The sequence below is a fragment of the Oncorhynchus gorbuscha genome, linkage group LG19, assembly GCF_021184085.1.
Source record: "Oncorhynchus gorbuscha isolate QuinsamMale2020 ecotype Even-year linkage group LG19, OgorEven_v1.0, whole genome shotgun sequence".
NCBI lineage: Eukaryota > Metazoa > Chordata > Actinopteri > Salmoniformes > Salmonidae > Oncorhynchus > Oncorhynchus gorbuscha.
This window is the reverse complement of record NC_060191.1, coordinates 14,669,295-14,687,142: the sequence shown is the minus strand read 5'-3', so window position 1 is coordinate 14,687,142 and position 17,848 is coordinate 14,669,295. Positions and strand designations below refer to the sequence as shown.

Genomic DNA, 17,848 nt, shown 5'->3' with positions numbered 1-17,848 from the left:
ATCAAATCATGTCAACATTACAGGAGTGTGCATTAAAAATAGTCCACATTCACAAGACTCATCCACTGATTAATTATTTATACTATAACTGTAATAGTAGTTAGTCACATGAAACTATTAACACTGTGTATGAATATGATTATGAGAGGTCTGGATGGACACAATAACACGCAGGACAAGGGGTGTCATGGTCAAACAAGTCTTCACCACATGTCTTCACAGGTAGTGGTTAAAGACTGTTTCTAATTTCTCCTGATGTGACTTTCGGCTGCTCATTTTGCTTGACAAAGTCCTGAGAATAAACAACAAAAATTGCCATTAACATTATACTGATTTGGTAGCATTGAATCAACAGTGTTGTTACAAACACATGAGTGCTGTAGAGATGGTACTACATTGTTATTCCACTAGTGACCTCACCTCCAGCTCCTCCAATGAGGCGCTGCCATCCTCTACTTTCTGACCAATCCCATGGCTGAAGCTCATGTAGAGCTCCTGTCAGAAGACAGTAATGTTGTGTGGGGAAGCTTATATAGTTTGAGTATAGCTAGCTAATACTTAAACATTCTTTAGCACAGATAGTACATTTTGTCTCCTTGCAATGCCAACATACCTGGTAAAATAAGGTTAAGTCCATTAATAAATTAATTTATATATTAGTACCTTGACCATCCCAGAGATTAAGTGAATATGTGAACGAATGAATTAATGAAAATGATGCCTCATTACCTTGACCATGCTGGTCATAACCCCTTCCTCTATGAACCTGACCGCGTTCCTCAGGCCGCGTGCGAAGGCGTCCATGGCTCTGACGTGGGCTATGAACAGGTCCTCCAGGTCTGTGGACTCCCTACGCACCTTAGCATCGAAGTTCAGACCCCCCGGCTGCAGACCACCCTGTTCTATCACAGTCTGGGGAGGATAAAACAATGCATTTTATTATGTTCTTTCTTCTGACGTTCTGATAAATGATAGGTATCATCATAAAATAACTGTTTATTAGTAATTGTGTGTGTGTGCATACATTATCTCCTATGTCATCTTCATGATCATGCTGGTGTTCCTGATGTCCATGGGGAACTGGTCTGTGTCCCAGCCCAGGTCAGGAGAACCCAGTTCTCTGCTGCCAATGACTGGAACAAACTACAAAAATCTCTGAAACTGGAAACACTTATCTCCCTCACCAGCTGTCAGTGTAGCTCACAGATCACTGCACCTGTACATAGCCCAAACAACTACCTCTTCCCCTACTGTATTTATTTATTTTGCACCCCAGTATTTCTACTTTGCACACTCATCTACTGTCAAATCTACCATTCCAGTGTTTTAATTGCTATATTGTATTTACTTCGCCACCATGGCCTATTTATTGCCTTTATCTCCCTTATCTCACCTTATGTGCTCACATTGCATATAGACTTATTTTTCTACTGTATGTTTGATTTACTCCATGTGTAACTCTGTGTTGTTAAATGTGTCGAACTGCTTTGCTTTATCTTGGCCAGGTCGCAGTTGTAAATGAGAACTTGTTTTCAACTTGCCTACCTGGTTAAATAAAGGTGAAATAAAAAAATAAACGTGTTGGAGTCCACAAAGCCCAGCATGCCAAACCTACACACCAGAACAACAGGCTTATTAGGTTAACTGGACTGGAACATCCGGATTACCAGGAATGACGTCAACCACCCAGTCCAAAAAAGACCACTAGGCCCTACCCCCTATGCACTTCTGAAAGGTGTAAGAAATATGGTGAAAATTATAACTCCCCTATCAGAGGGCAAGGTGGGCATTAACATATTGATTCGACCTATCCAATCTCTCCAGACCTACACAAGTCCATCGAGGTAGAGAGCAGGTGATAGGGGGTCGGTTTGGGAAACATGAAAGTCAACAGGACGATTTACACAGAGGCCATGACGACGTCGTGTTCATAGGAATGCCCAGCCAGAGTGGTGTGGTTGGGTTCGATGCTCAGTTTGAAATGGCTGTCCAGGTCATAATGCTTCAGGGAGCCTATGACACTCATTGCATCTATAAAAAGGTGAAACAGCAACATGTACAAAGACATGTAAGATGGAAATTAAAGGCATCAGAGATTTTCTGGCATCTAATTGTTAGATGTGGTTAGTAATGCAGATAAACTGACTCTTGAGGACCTCCGTAGTTCAACAGTAACCACATAGTAGAACCTTACAATGTGTACATTATGTTAATGTTGTGTTATACACCTAAAAGCCTTACCATAGTCGTATTGATGTTTGCATGGCTCTTTAGGCTTGGGTTCAATGAGGAACTGGCACCTCAACCCTATCTTCTCCTTGTACTCTGATATACAATAACACAATCAGGTTATCATCTTGGCTACATCCAATCCTTTCTTCACCTGGGCCCCAGCATAGGCCAAAACATGGCAGTCAGGGTTGGCCGCTGCTCTATTCATGTACCTGTGGTATTGGCAATAAATAAAAATTCATTAAAAAGAAATGTAGGCTCTAAGTCGAATGGCAAAGAGATGGCGTCATCGTAAAATCTGGACAATTAGACATAAATATTGTTAAAAACAATGCATATAGCCAATAATATACCATATATTCTCTATTATACAGCCTACAACAGATCACCAAGGAGAAGATAGGGTTGAAGTGCCAGTTTCTCATTGAACCCAAGCCTAAAGAGCCATGCAAACGTCAGTACGACTATGGTAAGGCTTTTAGGTGTATAACACAACATTAACATAATGTACACATTGTAAGGTGCCATCTCTTCCAATTTGAAGAGTGAAAATAACCTTTGGAGTGTAAAAATGACTAAGGTTGGTGAGGAAAGCTGACCTTGAGTGGGCGAACAGATTGCAGGTGACCCACAGCACCTTCACCCCAGTCCTATTCTGCAGGTGCAGGGCCAGGTCTGTCATCTCATCCAGGTTGCTGTTGGATTCCTCCAGAGTGCTTCCCTTGGGGGACATGTCCCTATACAACAGGATGGATAGGAGGGTAAAAGAGATCAGTTCGTATACAATGACCATGGGTGAGAGAACAAGCATCTTGGACAGGTGCTACTTCTTTAAGGCATAAATGAACACTCTATCCATGTCTCTACCAACGACCAAGAAGAGGAATTGATTTGATACTGTAGGAACAATGTGACAATACCTGTTGTGAAAGGTGCAGTATTTGACCTGAAAATAACATACACATGAATCAATATGGTTTCTATATATTTTTTAAAAGCTGTACATTCTAAAATACAAAGTTTTAAAAGGTACATGATTTGGGTGGAAGCTCACTCACACCAAGTTTGGTGAAGAACTCAAAGGCTGCATGTAGAGGTAGAGTCTCACTGTGCAACAGCAAGACAACAGACACTTCCATGACACCTGACAAACACAGCCCTTCTTTCAAGTTAGCCATAACCTACTTCTTCTGCATTGTATTGTTGGAAACACAAGACGTCTCGATTTCCAGCATTGGGTACATATGGAATCTTCGCAATACATTAATCTCGGTTAAACCCAGAACTAACTCGAACAGTGCTTGATTTGGGAAGGAGTTCACCGGAGCTGAGTACAGGTGTTGTGCCGAGAACACCCCCTCTTCCAGTGAACGCACTCAATTCTTCATTGCTGCGACTTGCTTGCTAGTTGAGATTTCTGATCACATAGGCTGCATTTCATTTACTTTTTTTATGTCGGTTTGAACGGGGGGCACTTGTAATGTCTGCAGTTTTCGGTTTGGCTATTTGTTTCAAGTGTATTAGTCTATAAATAAATCTCTTTGCCAAAATTCATCATCTCTCCCATGTCTTATTCAAATAGTAGTTGTTCTGAAATGTTTATTGCTTGCCTACATTTGACTCCCTCCACAGAAAGTATTTGACTCTAGCCACAAAATTAAGGAAATAAGAAGGGCGAGGTTCACCAAGGCTATTTTCTTGCCTAACCAAATTCTCCCTCCTCTAATTTCCTTAATTTTGTGGCTAGAATCAAATACTTTCTGTGGCACACACTACTGGTGAACATGAGCTACCAGAACGATTCTGAAGTGTGCCAAGCCTTGCAGTCCCAGGATAGAAGGGGGGCGGGGAGAATTTAGGAAGGCCAGAAAATAGCGTTGCCGAAACCCTTCCCCCCTTACAATTTCCTTAATTATGTGGCTAGAGTCAAATACTTTCTAGAGAAACTTCACGTAGCCAATCGAAATGAACAATTAATGAATGTGTTATATTATACATAGAGGAAGAAGTAAAATGTAAGCAAGCAATAAACATTTCACAGCAACTACTAGTCAAATAATAGGAGAGATGACGAATTTTGACAGAGATGTATTTATTAACTAATACACTAAACAAATAGCAAAACCGAAAACTGCAGACATTACAAGTGCCCCCCCCCCCCCCCCGCGATCAAACCGCCATACAATATTTAAATGAAACGCAGCCTAACGTGATCATTGAGAGCTTCCTTGAAGAACACAAATAAACATGATTTCTGCTACTAAGATCAGTGAAATGTAGGCTAAACTGACAACGGAGTGAAGAGCAGAAATCTCAACTAGCAAGCAAGTAGCAGCAATTAAGAATTGAGTGTGTGCGCGTTCACAATACCGGCACCTATTTCAGTTAAAATCAAGCAAAACTAAAACATTGCCTTGGAAAATCGGGTTTCCCTGCTAATAAGGTAGAAACTTCACATGTATAAAGCATCTAACTGCAATGCACGACGAAAAACAATTTCAGTTGTTTTGTGAATGAATGGAACTTCCAATCTCAGCTCTTGTTTGCAGGGTTCTTAGTGGTCAATTGCCACTGATTTAAAGCCTATATTGAGGAAGAAGTGTGCTATAATTGAAGCAAAGAATGATTACCAGCAAATAATTATGTTTCCGTAGCCATGTCAAATATGTTTAAGAACTTCAGATCTCTGAGTTTTCCCCTTGAAGTTCCACTTCGTCTTGATCCAAAATATGAAACTCAATTTTCACATCTACCACAAGGTGTCTCTGGTTTCCAGCAGAACACTAACAGTTTCAGATTTTTATCAAAATAGTCCTTTTTGGTCCCGCTTGACATCATCAAACCTCCTTTCAAAACCTACAAACGAGTCAGCTCTATCACCCTTCTTTGGTCAACGCTAAATGTCATTCCCAAATTCCGTGGGAGACTTTGGATCTGATAGGCTAATCTATACATTGCAACATTATTGCAGTCATTCACATAGTACGACCTCTTTAGGGCCCAATTTACTATAGTTCTAGTCTTCAGTAGCAAGATTATGAAGACAACCAGGCCTATGACTGGGTGAATCTCGAAAGGGCATGTTATAAATCAGGGTAAATAAGATTATATAACAATGTGCAAACAAACATTTAAGTGGGCCATACTATTATGCAGCCAGGGCATGTTCAATATCTGATGTTTATTTCAATTACAATGGATCTTTTACAAAATATCTGATGCAGAAACATCAACGAAAAAAGTAGAAAAGACAGGACCCACCATATACACAATTCCATAAATACATATTTACATACATTATAGTAGTAGTAGTAGTAGTATATAGAATCCAACAGAAATTTGGTCTGGAATTCCAGGTGGAAACTCTGTCAGCAGCCGAAAATATTTCTATGTGCACCTTTGAAGCCCTATATCATTGGGTACTTCCAAAATGGCACCCTATTCCCATTATAGTGCACACCTTTGACCAGGGACTGGTCAAAAGTAGCATACTATGTAGGGAATAGGGTGCCATTTTGGATGTACACATTTTTCTCCCAGTATCCAATACAGTGCACAATGCAGTTTCCACAGCACAATGCAGTTTCCACAGCACAATGCTTCCACAGCACATTATGAAACAATGTTTTGCATTGGTTACGGATTTTTTCCTATGTTACATACAGTCGTCCTTTTCATAAACAACACACATTTTTGCATAATATAATGGAAGGCAAAACAAATACCAGGCACTGTAGGATTGAGGCACTTGTGCACCTACTGTAACTAGACTGGTTTGGCATCGTGACATTTGGCACATGAAGGTGGTAGACAGTGGTCCTGTACTGTATGTGTGTGTGAGATGTTGGGAATCTGGGTACTCGTCAGTTTTCAATTCTGTCAATTCAATAACATTATTTAAAATGCAATGATTTGGAAATTACCCCATTCTTTTCAATTAAGTGTTTTCATTCATTAATTAAAATCAGTTCCTGAATTGACAATGGATCCATTCCCAGACCGTGGTGAGAATAAGGAGCAGTCTTTCTTTATGACTTGGTGGGACTGAGTTCTGGCTGTACGTCTGTCTGTGTGAGCTCTTTCTTCTTCCTCCTCTTCTTCTTTTTGCCTCGGCAGGGCTTGCACAGGCAGCACAGGACGCAGGGTGAAGCCAGCAGGAGGAGAGGAGAGGCCAACAGCACGATGACACTGACGCCAACCAGGATGCCCACCACCTGCCAAGAGGACAGGGTTCACACACACGCATGCACAAATGCACACACACACAGGGTGTTTAGCAGGTGGCCAATAAATGTGAATGTCACATACTTCATGTCAGGCCAATTACTGTTGTTTCAGGCATACAAGAAAACGTGATATAGCAAAACACAGATTTCCTGGTTTACTGGAGTGTAAAATGAGAAGAGTCACCTCACCTGTGTTCTGTTCCACATGACGGAGGCTCGGGAGTGGCCCAGCTTGTTCCTGCATGGCCCCTTATCATAGTGCCTCAGAAATATATCACCCTAAACATATAACAACAGTTATCATAGTACCTCAGGAATATATCACCCTAAACATATAACAACAGTTATCATAGTACCTCAGAAATATATCACCCTAAACATATAACAACAGTTATCGTAGTACCTCAGAAATATATCACCTTAACATATAACAACAGTTATCATAGTGCCTCAGAAATATTTCACCTTAACATAGAGGAATACAGTATCACCATTAACATACAACATGTAGGTTCAGACTTATTGAAGCATTTATAACTGTATGTGGACTTACATCCAGGTTCTGCAGACAGTACCAACAGAAGGTGTGTTTGCAGCTCTTACACAGCATCTGGGCACAGCCTTGGTTCCTCTCGATGTACACACCACACATGGGGCACTGCTTGATGGGCAGATCAGAGTCACTGCATGACCGGCCCCCAGCATGAAGGCTGGGGACAGGTGGATGAGGGGTGGAGAGGTGGGGGCAAGGTTGAGAGGTGGTGGGGGAGGTGAGGGAGAGTGGGTTCAGATAGAGAATTAGAATAAGAATGTTAATAATGTCTATACATTATAGTGTAAATGTAATTATATGGTGTTAGCAGGGTTAAACCATGGGAGCTGAGGCACAGACTGGCCTCTATATTTAGCACTAATGTTAATTGGCGGCTTAACTTAATTTATTTGGGAGAAGAAACTATGAGGGAACCAGTTGACTGAATACCATGGTAAGAAGGGATTGAATTAACTGCATTGTTTTACTAAATGGACCAATAGTGTTAATCCCCCACAACAACTTCAAACTGGCATTCTGTCTCTCATACTTTGGGGCTCAAATCTAAGATTTTAGAACACTTTCTGGTCTTGTCTGTTGTTATACTTTAGTTTATTAAATCCATCGGCTCAAGGACATTTTCTCCAGTATGAGGCACTTCGCGTTGTCAAAGCAACAGAAATGGATTCACTGACTGACTCCCCTACTCCTCCCCTTTGGCAGGGACACAATGGCATTCCATTAAGCTTTACTCCACACCTTCCAATAACAAACACACACACACACAGAAGAGTGGAAGGGGTGGAATACTGTATGCAGCATAAAGAGAGAGACACCGACGGAATTTCTGAGGAACACACTGAGCACACTGTGGCACACCAGAAATGGCCAAAAGGCCAAGACAACTGCCAACTACTGCTTCAATCAGCATTCATCAGTTTTTCTGTGACAATATTTTTTCCACCAAGGCGCTCTGACTGTGACTGGCTGACCTGCTCTCTGAGGCAGATGATGATGTCATAGGCTGGTGCTCAGGGCAGGCGTGCCCGTCCTGCCAGGGCCCTCTACAGCCAGAGCAGAAGACGGTGCGGCAGGCTGGACAGGGTACGGACGTAGGCTGGCCCTCTGAGCTGGGCCCGACGCTGCAGACAGCCTGGCACTCCAGCACCGGGCACCATGCTCTACTAGGGTCCAGCTGTACCCCTGAAACATAACAAACCAATGATGTACATATACAGGTAACTGACAAAATAAAGGAAACACTAGTAAATGGGGGATATAAAGTATATTGAAAGCAGGTTGTTCCACGCAGGTGTGGTTCCTGAGTTAATTAAGCTCTTAACATTCCATCATGACTTGTTGCCCATTATTTGGGCTACCATGGCTTGAAGAGATCTCAGTGACTTTGAAAGAGGGGTCTCAAAGGATTATTTTCTCTGAAAAATAAGAATCTAACAGAATGATACCCAAAGCAAGGTATTAGATATAGAGGGTAGAGGATCCTAGATACGGGTGCCTTCAGAAAGTATTCACACCCGTTGACTTGTTCTACCTTTTGTTGTGTTACTGCCTGCATTTAAAATTTGTTAAATTGAGATTGTGTCACTGGCCTCCACAAGTATATTATAAAAAATACAATTTTTTTTTACAAATTAATGAAAATTGAATAACTATTCAACCCATTTGTTATGGCAAGCCTAAATGAGTTCAGGAGTAAAAATGTGCTTAAGAAGTCACATTATAAGTTGCATGGACTCACTCTGTGTGCAATAATAGTGTTAAACATGGTTTTTGAATGACTACCTCACCTCTGTATCCTACACATACAATTATCTGTTAGGTCTCTCTGTCGAGCAGTGAATTGGTAAAAAAATAACGCAGTTGCCAGAGAGGAAGGAAACTGCTCAGGTAATTTACCATGAAGCCAATGATGACTTTAAAACAGTTACAGTTTAATTGTTGTGATAGGAGAAAACTGAAGATGCATCAACAACATTGTAGCCTGTATAGAATACAAATATTCCAAAACATGCATCCTGTTCACAATAAGGCACTAAATGTGGCAAAGAAAATAACTTTGTCTCCTGAATACAAAGCATTTATGTTAAGGGCAAATCCAACACAACACATCACTGAATACCACTCTTCATATTTTCAATGGTGGTGGCTGCATCATGTTATGGGTATCATCGGCAAGGACTAGGGAGTTTTTTAGGATAAAAATTAACGGAATAGAGCTAAGCACAGGCAAAATCTTAGAGAAAAACCTGGTTCAGTCTGCTTTCCAACAGATACTGAGAGACAAATTAATCTTTCAGCAGGACAATAAACTAAAACATAAGGCCAAATATACAAATATACACAACATTGGATGTTCCTGAATGGCCTATTTACAGTTTTGACTCAAATCGTCTTGACAATCTATCGCAAGACTTGAAAATGGTTGTCTAGCAATGATCACAACCAACTTGACAGAGATTGATTGAAGAATAATGTGCAAATATTGTACAATCCAGGTGTGCAAAGCTCTTAGAGACTTACCCAAAAAGACTCACAGGTGTAATCGATGCCAAAGGTGATTCTAACATGTACTGAGTCAGGGGGTTAAATACTAATGAAATCAGGATATATTAGTGTTTTTTATTTTATTTTTTACAAATGTTAGAATGTTTCTTCCAGAGTATTTTGTGTAGATCGTTGACAAAAATTACAATTAAATCCATTTTAATCCCACCTTGTAAAAAGTCAAGGGGTGTGAATACTTTCTGAAGGAAAGTATCCTAGATGTATCCTATCCTAGATGTATCCTATCCTAGATGTATCCTATCCTAGATGTATCCTATCCTAGATGTATCCTATCCTAGATGTATCCTATCCTAGATGTAACAGGGCAGGGTTTTCAGTGGGGTTTCTAACTGCTTTCGTAACAAAGGCACATTCCATGTTATCCTTTATCAGGGTAGCACCATGAGAACATGTTTTTGTGCACTTTGTTCCTAGATCCAATTTTTATGGTATTTGATTTATGACTGAACGGTGACTAATATTGGTTTCAGTGTGTTGTTGCCACAAGGCAAACCAACCAACCTCAGATTCCAATTTGTAAATGTTAAACCAGCCGGTACCTTTTCTACACTGTTTTCTTCTCTTCAAGCTCTTAGAAATGACTTTTGTCTCTAAACTAAAGCAAACAACAACAAACCATATTTCTTCGCCAACAAAAACTAAGGACAGACAGAGCAATAACGACTTCATAATTTCCAGTAATTCTTAAACTGCTATTTATAAATCGCCTTATGGTATTCTGGTAGCTTGACAAACCGTCTAGCAGTTACTAAAGTTACAAGAACATTTCAGCTGGACTGGGACGGGGTGGGAGGGAGTCAAGATAAGGACTAGAGGGAGACCTGAAATAGCCTGGTTGCCGTGACAGCCGTCACCAGTCACCTCCCCAGCATGTTAATGCTAATGAACGGTACCGTACCTCGTTCAAACTCCAACCGCTGGTACAGCTCGACCTGATCCGCAGAAGCAAAACAGGCTATCTGCAAAACAACACAAATGAAACAGAATTGATCACGTCTGTGATTATGTCTTAAAATCAAAGGACTACCATCCTGGTCCCAGATCAGTTTGTGCTGTATAACCAACTTCTATGGTCATTGTTACAAACAGATCTGAGACCAGGCTCTAATGTAATGCATTCCACAGAAATGCAGAAATTAACGCAGGGATAATAATTTCAAGAGGTGTTGATTACCAAACTCGCTGACCTGACTGCAACACTACATTGGCCTGTGCTGTAGGCCATTTACACCTTACAAATTCATCTTAACCAACGGTACCCAACCCTACTATTGGTAACAGGCAAATACATATGAGTGTAATAGTGTAACCGATGTGAAATGGCTAGCCAATTAGCGGTGGTGCGCACTAATAGCGTTTCAATCGGTGACGTCACTCGCTCTGAGACCTGAAGTAGTGGTTCCCCTTGCTCTGCAAGGGCCGCGGCTTTTGTGGAGCGATGGGTAACGATGCTTCGAGGGTAACTGTTGATGTGTGCAGAGAGTCCCTGGTTTGAGCCCAGGTTGGGGCGAGGAGAGGGAAGGAAGCTATACTGTTACAATAGCAAAGTAGCAGTGTAATAGTCAAATGGTCTAAACATTGATGTGAACCAGTGGTTCTTTGAATGTGTCCAAAATGGCACCCTATTCCCTATATAATTCCCTATGGGCCCTGGTAAAAAGTAGTGCACTATAAAGGGAATAGGGTGTTATTTGAGTAGCAGACACAATAGAACATCCAGTATAACCCTAGTACCTCTGAGTGGAGTAGGACTCCTGTCCTCAGACAAGCCATGTCTGGACATGTGACTGGGCTGCCCCCACCCTCCTGGATGGCCAGCTGAACATACTGCTGCAGACACTGAGGGGACAGACAACCAATGACGTAAACACAGATGTGAATAATATGTATGTCTATGGACAAAACCAGAGAGGAGGGCCATGTTCAGCAGCGCACAACGTTGTGAAATGTTCCCGAACAAACATGCCTCTCTGTAGCCATGTAGAGTAAGGAATCACATCAGTTCTGATCATTACATTTTTATCTACAACATTCCACAACGTTCACCTACTAAAAGTGGCCCTGGATTGATGTTGATGTTGACAGTATCTGAGATATACAGTAACTAGCACTTGAACTAGACTCGTCTCTAACAAACGATTTGATGCTAAAGACAAAGCAGCCAAACAATGCAGTCCTGCGAGTCTGTTCATGCAAAAACCTGCTGTTTTGTTTGTCAGAAGAGTCACACCAAGCCTCACCCAGCTACTGTAGCAACAGCAGAATACAGAAGGCATGGGTTTTATTGTCAATACCAGTGTTGTGTTGACAGTATCTCTCTATGGCTGTGTCCCAAATGGCATCGTATTCCCTATATAGTGCACGACTTTCCAGGCCCCATAGGGATGCACCCTATGTTTGACCTTGGCCTAGCAACTCAGACTGCTGCTCCGAGCGACGCCAGCAGCCAGGCAGAGATTAGCACCTGCCAACCAACCCCACGCCAGGATATCTCACTCTCTGTGTCAAGGCACATCACCTCCACCTCCGTGCGGATGGATACAGGCTGACTGAACACCAATCAATAGGAAGTCAGCTACAGTACTGCCTGCCAGAGATAAAAGTGAAAGAGAAACTAAATGCTGTCAGGAAAGCAGTGATTAAATATATATTTTTGATTCGGCAGATAGATATGTCCTGTTGTTTGAAAGCTGAGTCTTGTTGAATGAAAACAGAGGGAGAATAGAAAATACAGGCATTTCCCTGCTCAGTAACATATATGAGAAGAGAAGTTATGACAGGTTTTTGTTGTCTACCTACCGGGGTGCAGAAGACACAGTCACAGGTGTGCAGCGTGCTGGTTGCTGCTGAGGTGTGCTCACTAAGGCACAGCTTGCAGTAGACCACCACATCAGGCTGGGTGGAGGAGGCCACTACAGCCCCAGCCTGGCCCAGAGGCTGGGCTGAACTGCTGTTGGCTATGAGGCCCTGACCCTGGCTCTGGTCTGGACTGCTGTTGTTGGCCATGGGGGGAGCAGAGCGGTCAGTCAGCACTGCCTGGAAGCTTCTCTTAGCCCTTCTGCTGGAGGAAGTGTGGAGGGCTGTGCTCCATGATCTGGAGGATGGTGGAGAACAGAAGACAAGCAGTCAGCCGATAACCTCGCCAGTCCACACATCATGTAGTTGTGTTTAAAACAGCTGATAGCCTCGCCAGTCCCCACATCATCTAGTTGTGTTTAAAACAGCTGATAGCCTCGCCAGTCCCCACATCATGTAGTTGTGTTTAAAACAGCTGATAGCCTCGCCAGTCCCCACATCATGTAGTTGTGTTTAAAACAGCTGATAGCCTCGCCAGTCCCCACATCATGTAGTTGTGTTTAAAACAGCTGATAGCCTCGCCAGTCCCCACATCATGTAGTTGTGTTTAAAACAGCTGATAGCCTCGCCAGTCTCCACATCATATAGTGGTGTTTAAAACAGATGATAGCCTCGCCAGTCTCCACATCATATAGTGGTGTTTAGAACAGCTGATAGCCTCGCCAGTCTCCACATCATATAATGGTGTTTAAAACAGATGATAGCCTCGCCAGTCTCCACATCATATAGTGGTGTTTAAAACAGCTGATAGCCTCGCCAGTTTCCACATCATATAATGGTGTTTAAAACAGCTGATAGCCTCGCCAGTCTCCACATCATGTAGTTGTGTTTAAAACAGCTGATAGCCTCGCCAGTCCCCACATCATGTAGTTGTGTTTAAAACAGCTGATAGCCTCGCCAGTCTCCACATCATGTAGTTGTGTTTAAAACAGATGATAGCCTCGCCAGTCTCCACATCATATAATGGTGTTTAAAACAGATGATAGCCTCGCCAGTCTCCACATCATATAGTGGTGTTTAAAACAGATGATAGCCTCGCCAGTCTCCACATCATATAGTGGTGTTTAGAACAGCTGATAGCCTCGCCAGTCTCCACATCATATAATGGTGTTTAAAACAGATGATAGCCTCGCCAGTCTCCACATCATATAGTGGTGTTTAAAACAGCTGATAGCCTCGCCAGTTTCCACATCATATAATGGTGTTTAAAACAGCTGATAGCCTCGCCAGTCTCCACATCATATAATGGTGTTAAAACAGCTGAGAGGATTAGAGACTAATTCCAGGTTTCTTCCCAAATAGTGCAGTACTTTTAACCAGGTCCCGGACATATGATTATCACTTCCTATTAATGAACAGAGGATCCATTACTCCCCCTCCTTCCAGCAGGATGTCATAAGGTGAATGCACCAATTTGTAAGTCGCTCTGGATAAGAGCATCTGCTAAATGACTTAAATGTAAATGTATTAGTGCGTGTAGCCGTTGGTAACATGGCTGTTTTACATTGGTATCTACGGTGCAACACTTCTACAGCGCAACACAAAATCATGGGTAATATCTTTGCGTCTTTGCAATAGACGAACAAGAGAAGAGGTGTTGTCCCTTTTACCAATAAAATGTGTCTTTCAGGTTTCGCCAGAAGGAAAATATTAATTTCAGAATTCATTGAAGAGCAGGAAACTCATGGTGCTGTTGCCAATTGACCCATTTCACATGTTCTGGACTAATCCAAGCTAGAGATGAGGACAAAGTCTAACTAAGAGGTCTACCTGTAGCTCAGGTCATCTGATGTTGGCTCTGGGTTTGTACTCTTTCACAGGGCCCAACATCTCTGCCCTCAAATCCAATGAGGAAAAATAAAGAATTAAGTAGTAAAATAGATTTAGCACTACAGAATGAGTGGCTAAAAAGCTGATGATTATACATTTGTCTATCTACAGTTTCTCATTCTCCACACAAAGTGCAGTTGCTGTTTAAATTGGCAGGCAAATTTAAACCAGCCAAATCAATAGAGCCAACATCACTGTCCTAAATTTACTGTGCTCCTCTATCTAACATTGATTTATGGCACACGTGGAAAACACTGACACTTGCACTTCAATGTGCACATTTTATTTCTGCACGGTCATTCTTTCTCTCTGTCCCATAGGAGTGAAGCACTTCTGTATTGTGGTGGAGACTGGAGAGCAGGGTGAAGACATCTGACAATGCTGCCTTCTTCGGTCAGTCTGTCTGTTCGTCAGAGTCAGTCTGCCTGCCTGTCAGTCTGTCTGTCCTACCATAACAGGAAGGTAGCAGTAGCAAACAGACCTGTGGTGCTAAAGACCAATGGTGCTTTATCAGTTTCCTCGATCTCTCCGCCTTGAAAGTGCCTCACCCTTTTGTTGTCTTGATGAAATATTGCAACCTGCAAAGTGATACAAATGGAGGAAAGGATCACCAATGTCACTGGAGTGTTTGGATCCAGCCATTGACACCGCAAACAGGAGTATGGGGGTCAGCTGGAGTGAACCGCTAGCTTGTAGCATACAACAACAACAAACGTTTTATATCATCATCATGATGTAGACAAGCTTTTATTAACTAACCATAAGGCCTTTGCTTTGACTAACAGCAGCTTTCCCATTACAATGAGTTCTGTTTCTAACCATACTGTAGGCATTCTCCATGGATCAAAATCTAGGTTGAATGCCTGCCAGGGATCAAAGCCTCATTGTCCAGCACACAAGCAGAAACGGAAAACCAGCTCAACTCGGTGAATAGTTGCCATACATACAGAGTGACTGGCTGTGTTCTGTCGGAAGGAGGCATGTGGGCCTGGGCCTATGCTCCCATACTTACAATCCTGTGTGTGTGTGTGTGTGTGTGTGTGTGTGTGTGTGTGTGTGTGTGTGTGTGTGTGTGTGTGTGTGTGTGTGTGTGTGTGTGTGTGTGTGTGTGTGTGTGTGTGTGTGTGTGAGAGAGAGAGAGAGAGAGAGAGAGAATTCATCTTGCTGCAGTTAATGCGGGTCTAAATGTCTAATTGTTTCTACTCCAATTCCTATGAAACTGCTGTTTAATTTAATCAAAGACTCAAACAAAAGCATATTTTTCTAAATTACTGTGCTACTACCAAACACTGTATTTATGTTGTACAAACTACAGTAAATGGGAGTGACAACCTCTTTATGAGGGTATGCCCCTAATAAAGTATATTCTTCATCCAGAATTCATAGAGGAATAATCTGAAATATACTCATTGTTCGCATGAAGCAGACAACAGAAGAATACAAGATGAGCTTGACTGACACAATTTCACCTTCCAAGGTTGTAGCTATACTGACATAGGTCCACATTGAAATTCTGCAACATACGCACGTTAAACCATTCCTTACACTGAAAATTACATTCAAATGCCACACAGATGTCACAATAAATACGGAAACACTAGAAAAAAAACAGAGGGGGGAGAGAGAAAGAGAGACCTACCTCCACCGTCAGGTTGCCTACTGCGTGTAGCCTACGAGCTGCTTCTGTCCAGATTAACAGCCGCAGTGCTTTTACTAGGACACAGACGCATCTGTTGATACACAGTCACCTACAAAACACCTCCACTCGGGCGCCACGATATTCACACAAGCACCACCCATTTACCTCTTCCTTCCAACAGCACTAGACACACCTCCCTGCCTGGCCTACAGTCACCAACGCAATCAGTGTTTGCAAGCACAGTCAGTCCCGTGTTTCCAGATGGACGGGTGTGTGTGTAGTATTGTTCCGCAAACGATGCTCTTGCTGCCCTGCCTGCTGCTTGCTTGACCAGGAAGTGGTAGGCTATTGGTGGAATGTCCTCTAGCCTGCCCAGGCGGCTTGCATAGAATAAAAGCAAAAGCAAAAACCTACAAGCATCTTCCCTCACCTCAGGAATTCGTCCTTTTTGACTACATAATGAATCTTATTGTTACAAATCCACAGAAGCTTCTCTTGTGATATCTCCTGGTCGGGTAGAATATCACAGTAAATGTTTTTACTTTCGATAATCGGGGTTTGCTCGTCAATAGCTCTCCGGCGGAAGATGCTAGGATGATGAGAGTGACAAATATAGAATTGGATGACAGTAGAGAGCAAGGTACACACTATGTTGTTACCGATAGTCAAACTCTTCCCTTCACAGAGCCGAGAAGGATGCAATATACTGTTTCCTGGTGCTCGGGTGGTTTGAGGACCATTGTAAAAGTGCAATATACTGTTTCCTGGTGCTCGGATGGTTTGAGGACCATCGTAAAAGTGCAATATACTGTTTCCTGGTGCTCGGATGGTTTGAGGACCATCGTAAAAGTGCAATATACTGTTTCCTGGTGCTCGGATGGTTTGAGGACCATCGTAAAAGTGCAATATACTGTTTCCTGGTGCTCGGGTGGTTTGAGGACCATCGTAAAAGTGCAATGTCGGTGATTGCATGCGAGCAAAAATATATATGTTTTTACATTCCAATTCAGGAGGGTTAGCCCTATATGAAGATTACACACACTGCATAGGGACTCCAGTCACTAATGGACCAAGCATTTTATTAGTTACCTCTAACTACTAAGGGCTTTTGACCCATTTACAAGGATACTTTTTAAAAGCCTCCTATCTAGATGAAATGGAGATGTAAAACCACATCATGTGAAGTAACTGCTCACTCATCCATGCTACATTAATTAGTTCTGATTTTATAGGTATATTTCTTGTGATAGGTCTGACCTTCAATACCTTCCTATCCATACGAGCTACAGATCTACAGACAATGGTGATGGGTTCCTTCACCTCTCTTATCAAAGATCTATCAAAGATCTTTTATAAAAAATGTAATTCCTCCCCTTTGATTCTCTATAAATATTTTTCTTATTACAGCTTTAGATGTTAATTCAATAGCTTCCTATCTACATAACATATACATCTAAAAACCACTTGTGGATTATGTCTCTGACCACCCTCGTCCATAGTAGTCTACACACATTAGAATTGCAATTTTTATTTACTGATATTACATAAATATATCATTTGATAGGTCTAATTTTCAATAGTTCACTGTCCATATGAGTTACAGACCAACATACAAGTGTGTTGGGTTCAATGGGTTCAATATGAAGGTGTACCTTTCATCAAAGGTACACCTTCATATTTATTTTTAAATGGCTCACCTTTGATTTTCTAAAAATGTATCACCAAGTACAGCTGTGGTTATCAATTTATGTACAGATCTAATTTGAGGCAAATCCAACACATCAGTGAGTATGTTACGTTGGATTTGCCTCAAACACAACGCTTTGTATTCAGGACATAAAGTTAATTTCTTTGACACTTTTTGCAGTTTACTTTAGTGCCTTATTGCAAACAAGATGCATGTTTTGGAATATTTGTATTCTGCACAGGCTTCCTTCTTTTCACTCT

At 41.9% G+C, this 17,848-nt stretch overlaps 2 protein-coding genes and 1 long non-coding RNA gene across 6 annotated transcripts; all 3 read right to left on the bottom strand.

Moving 5' to 3' along the window:
• Positions 1-63: 63 nt before the first annotated feature.
• LOC124006350 lies at positions 64-1,234 on the bottom strand. The gene is made up of 4 exons (XR_006833761.1): positions 1,025-1,234; positions 730-912; positions 421-495; positions 64-292 (listed from the first exon to the last, which is right to left on the bottom strand). It is a non-coding gene; the product is annotated as an uncharacterized LOC124006350 (long non-coding RNA).
• Positions 1,235-1,461: 227 nt separating this feature from the next.
• Positions 1,462-3,977, bottom strand: LOC124006349 (xylose isomerase-like). Its single transcript, XM_046316321.1, has 5 exons — positions 3,291-3,977; positions 3,153-3,178; positions 2,832-2,969; positions 2,242-2,444; positions 1,462-2,031 (listed from the first exon to the last, which is right to left on the bottom strand). The coding sequence occupies exons 1-4, from the start codon at positions 3,408-3,410 to the stop codon at positions 2,345-2,347; spliced, it is 384 nt and encodes a 127-aa protein (XP_046172277.1). The 5' UTR covers positions 3,411-3,977; the 3' UTR covers positions 1,462-2,031; positions 2,242-2,344.
• Positions 3,978-5,394: 1,417 nt separating this feature from the next.
• Positions 5,395-16,679, bottom strand: LOC124005413 (E3 ubiquitin-protein ligase RNF144B-like). Of its 4 annotated transcripts, XM_046314650.1 has the most exons (10): positions 16,067-16,325; positions 15,902-15,975; positions 14,744-14,840; positions 12,376-12,670; positions 11,311-11,415; positions 10,475-10,535; positions 7,983-8,193; positions 7,012-7,168; positions 6,648-6,737; positions 5,395-6,446 (listed from the first exon to the last, which is right to left on the bottom strand). In XM_046314650.1, exons 4-10 carry the CDS (start codon positions 12,580-12,582, stop codon positions 6,261-6,263), a joined length of 1,017 nt encoding a protein of 338 aa, XP_046170606.1. In that variant the 5' UTR covers positions 12,583-12,670; positions 14,744-14,840; positions 15,902-15,975; positions 16,067-16,325; the 3' UTR covers positions 5,395-6,260. The 4 variants fall into 4 exon arrangements, with proteins under 4 accessions (XP_046170606.1, XP_046170605.1, XP_046170607.1 ...); XM_046314649.1 differs by having other exon boundaries at positions 15,902-16,325; XM_046314651.1 differs by lacking the exon at positions 14,744-14,840.
• Positions 16,680-17,848: the final 1,169 nt, after the last annotated feature.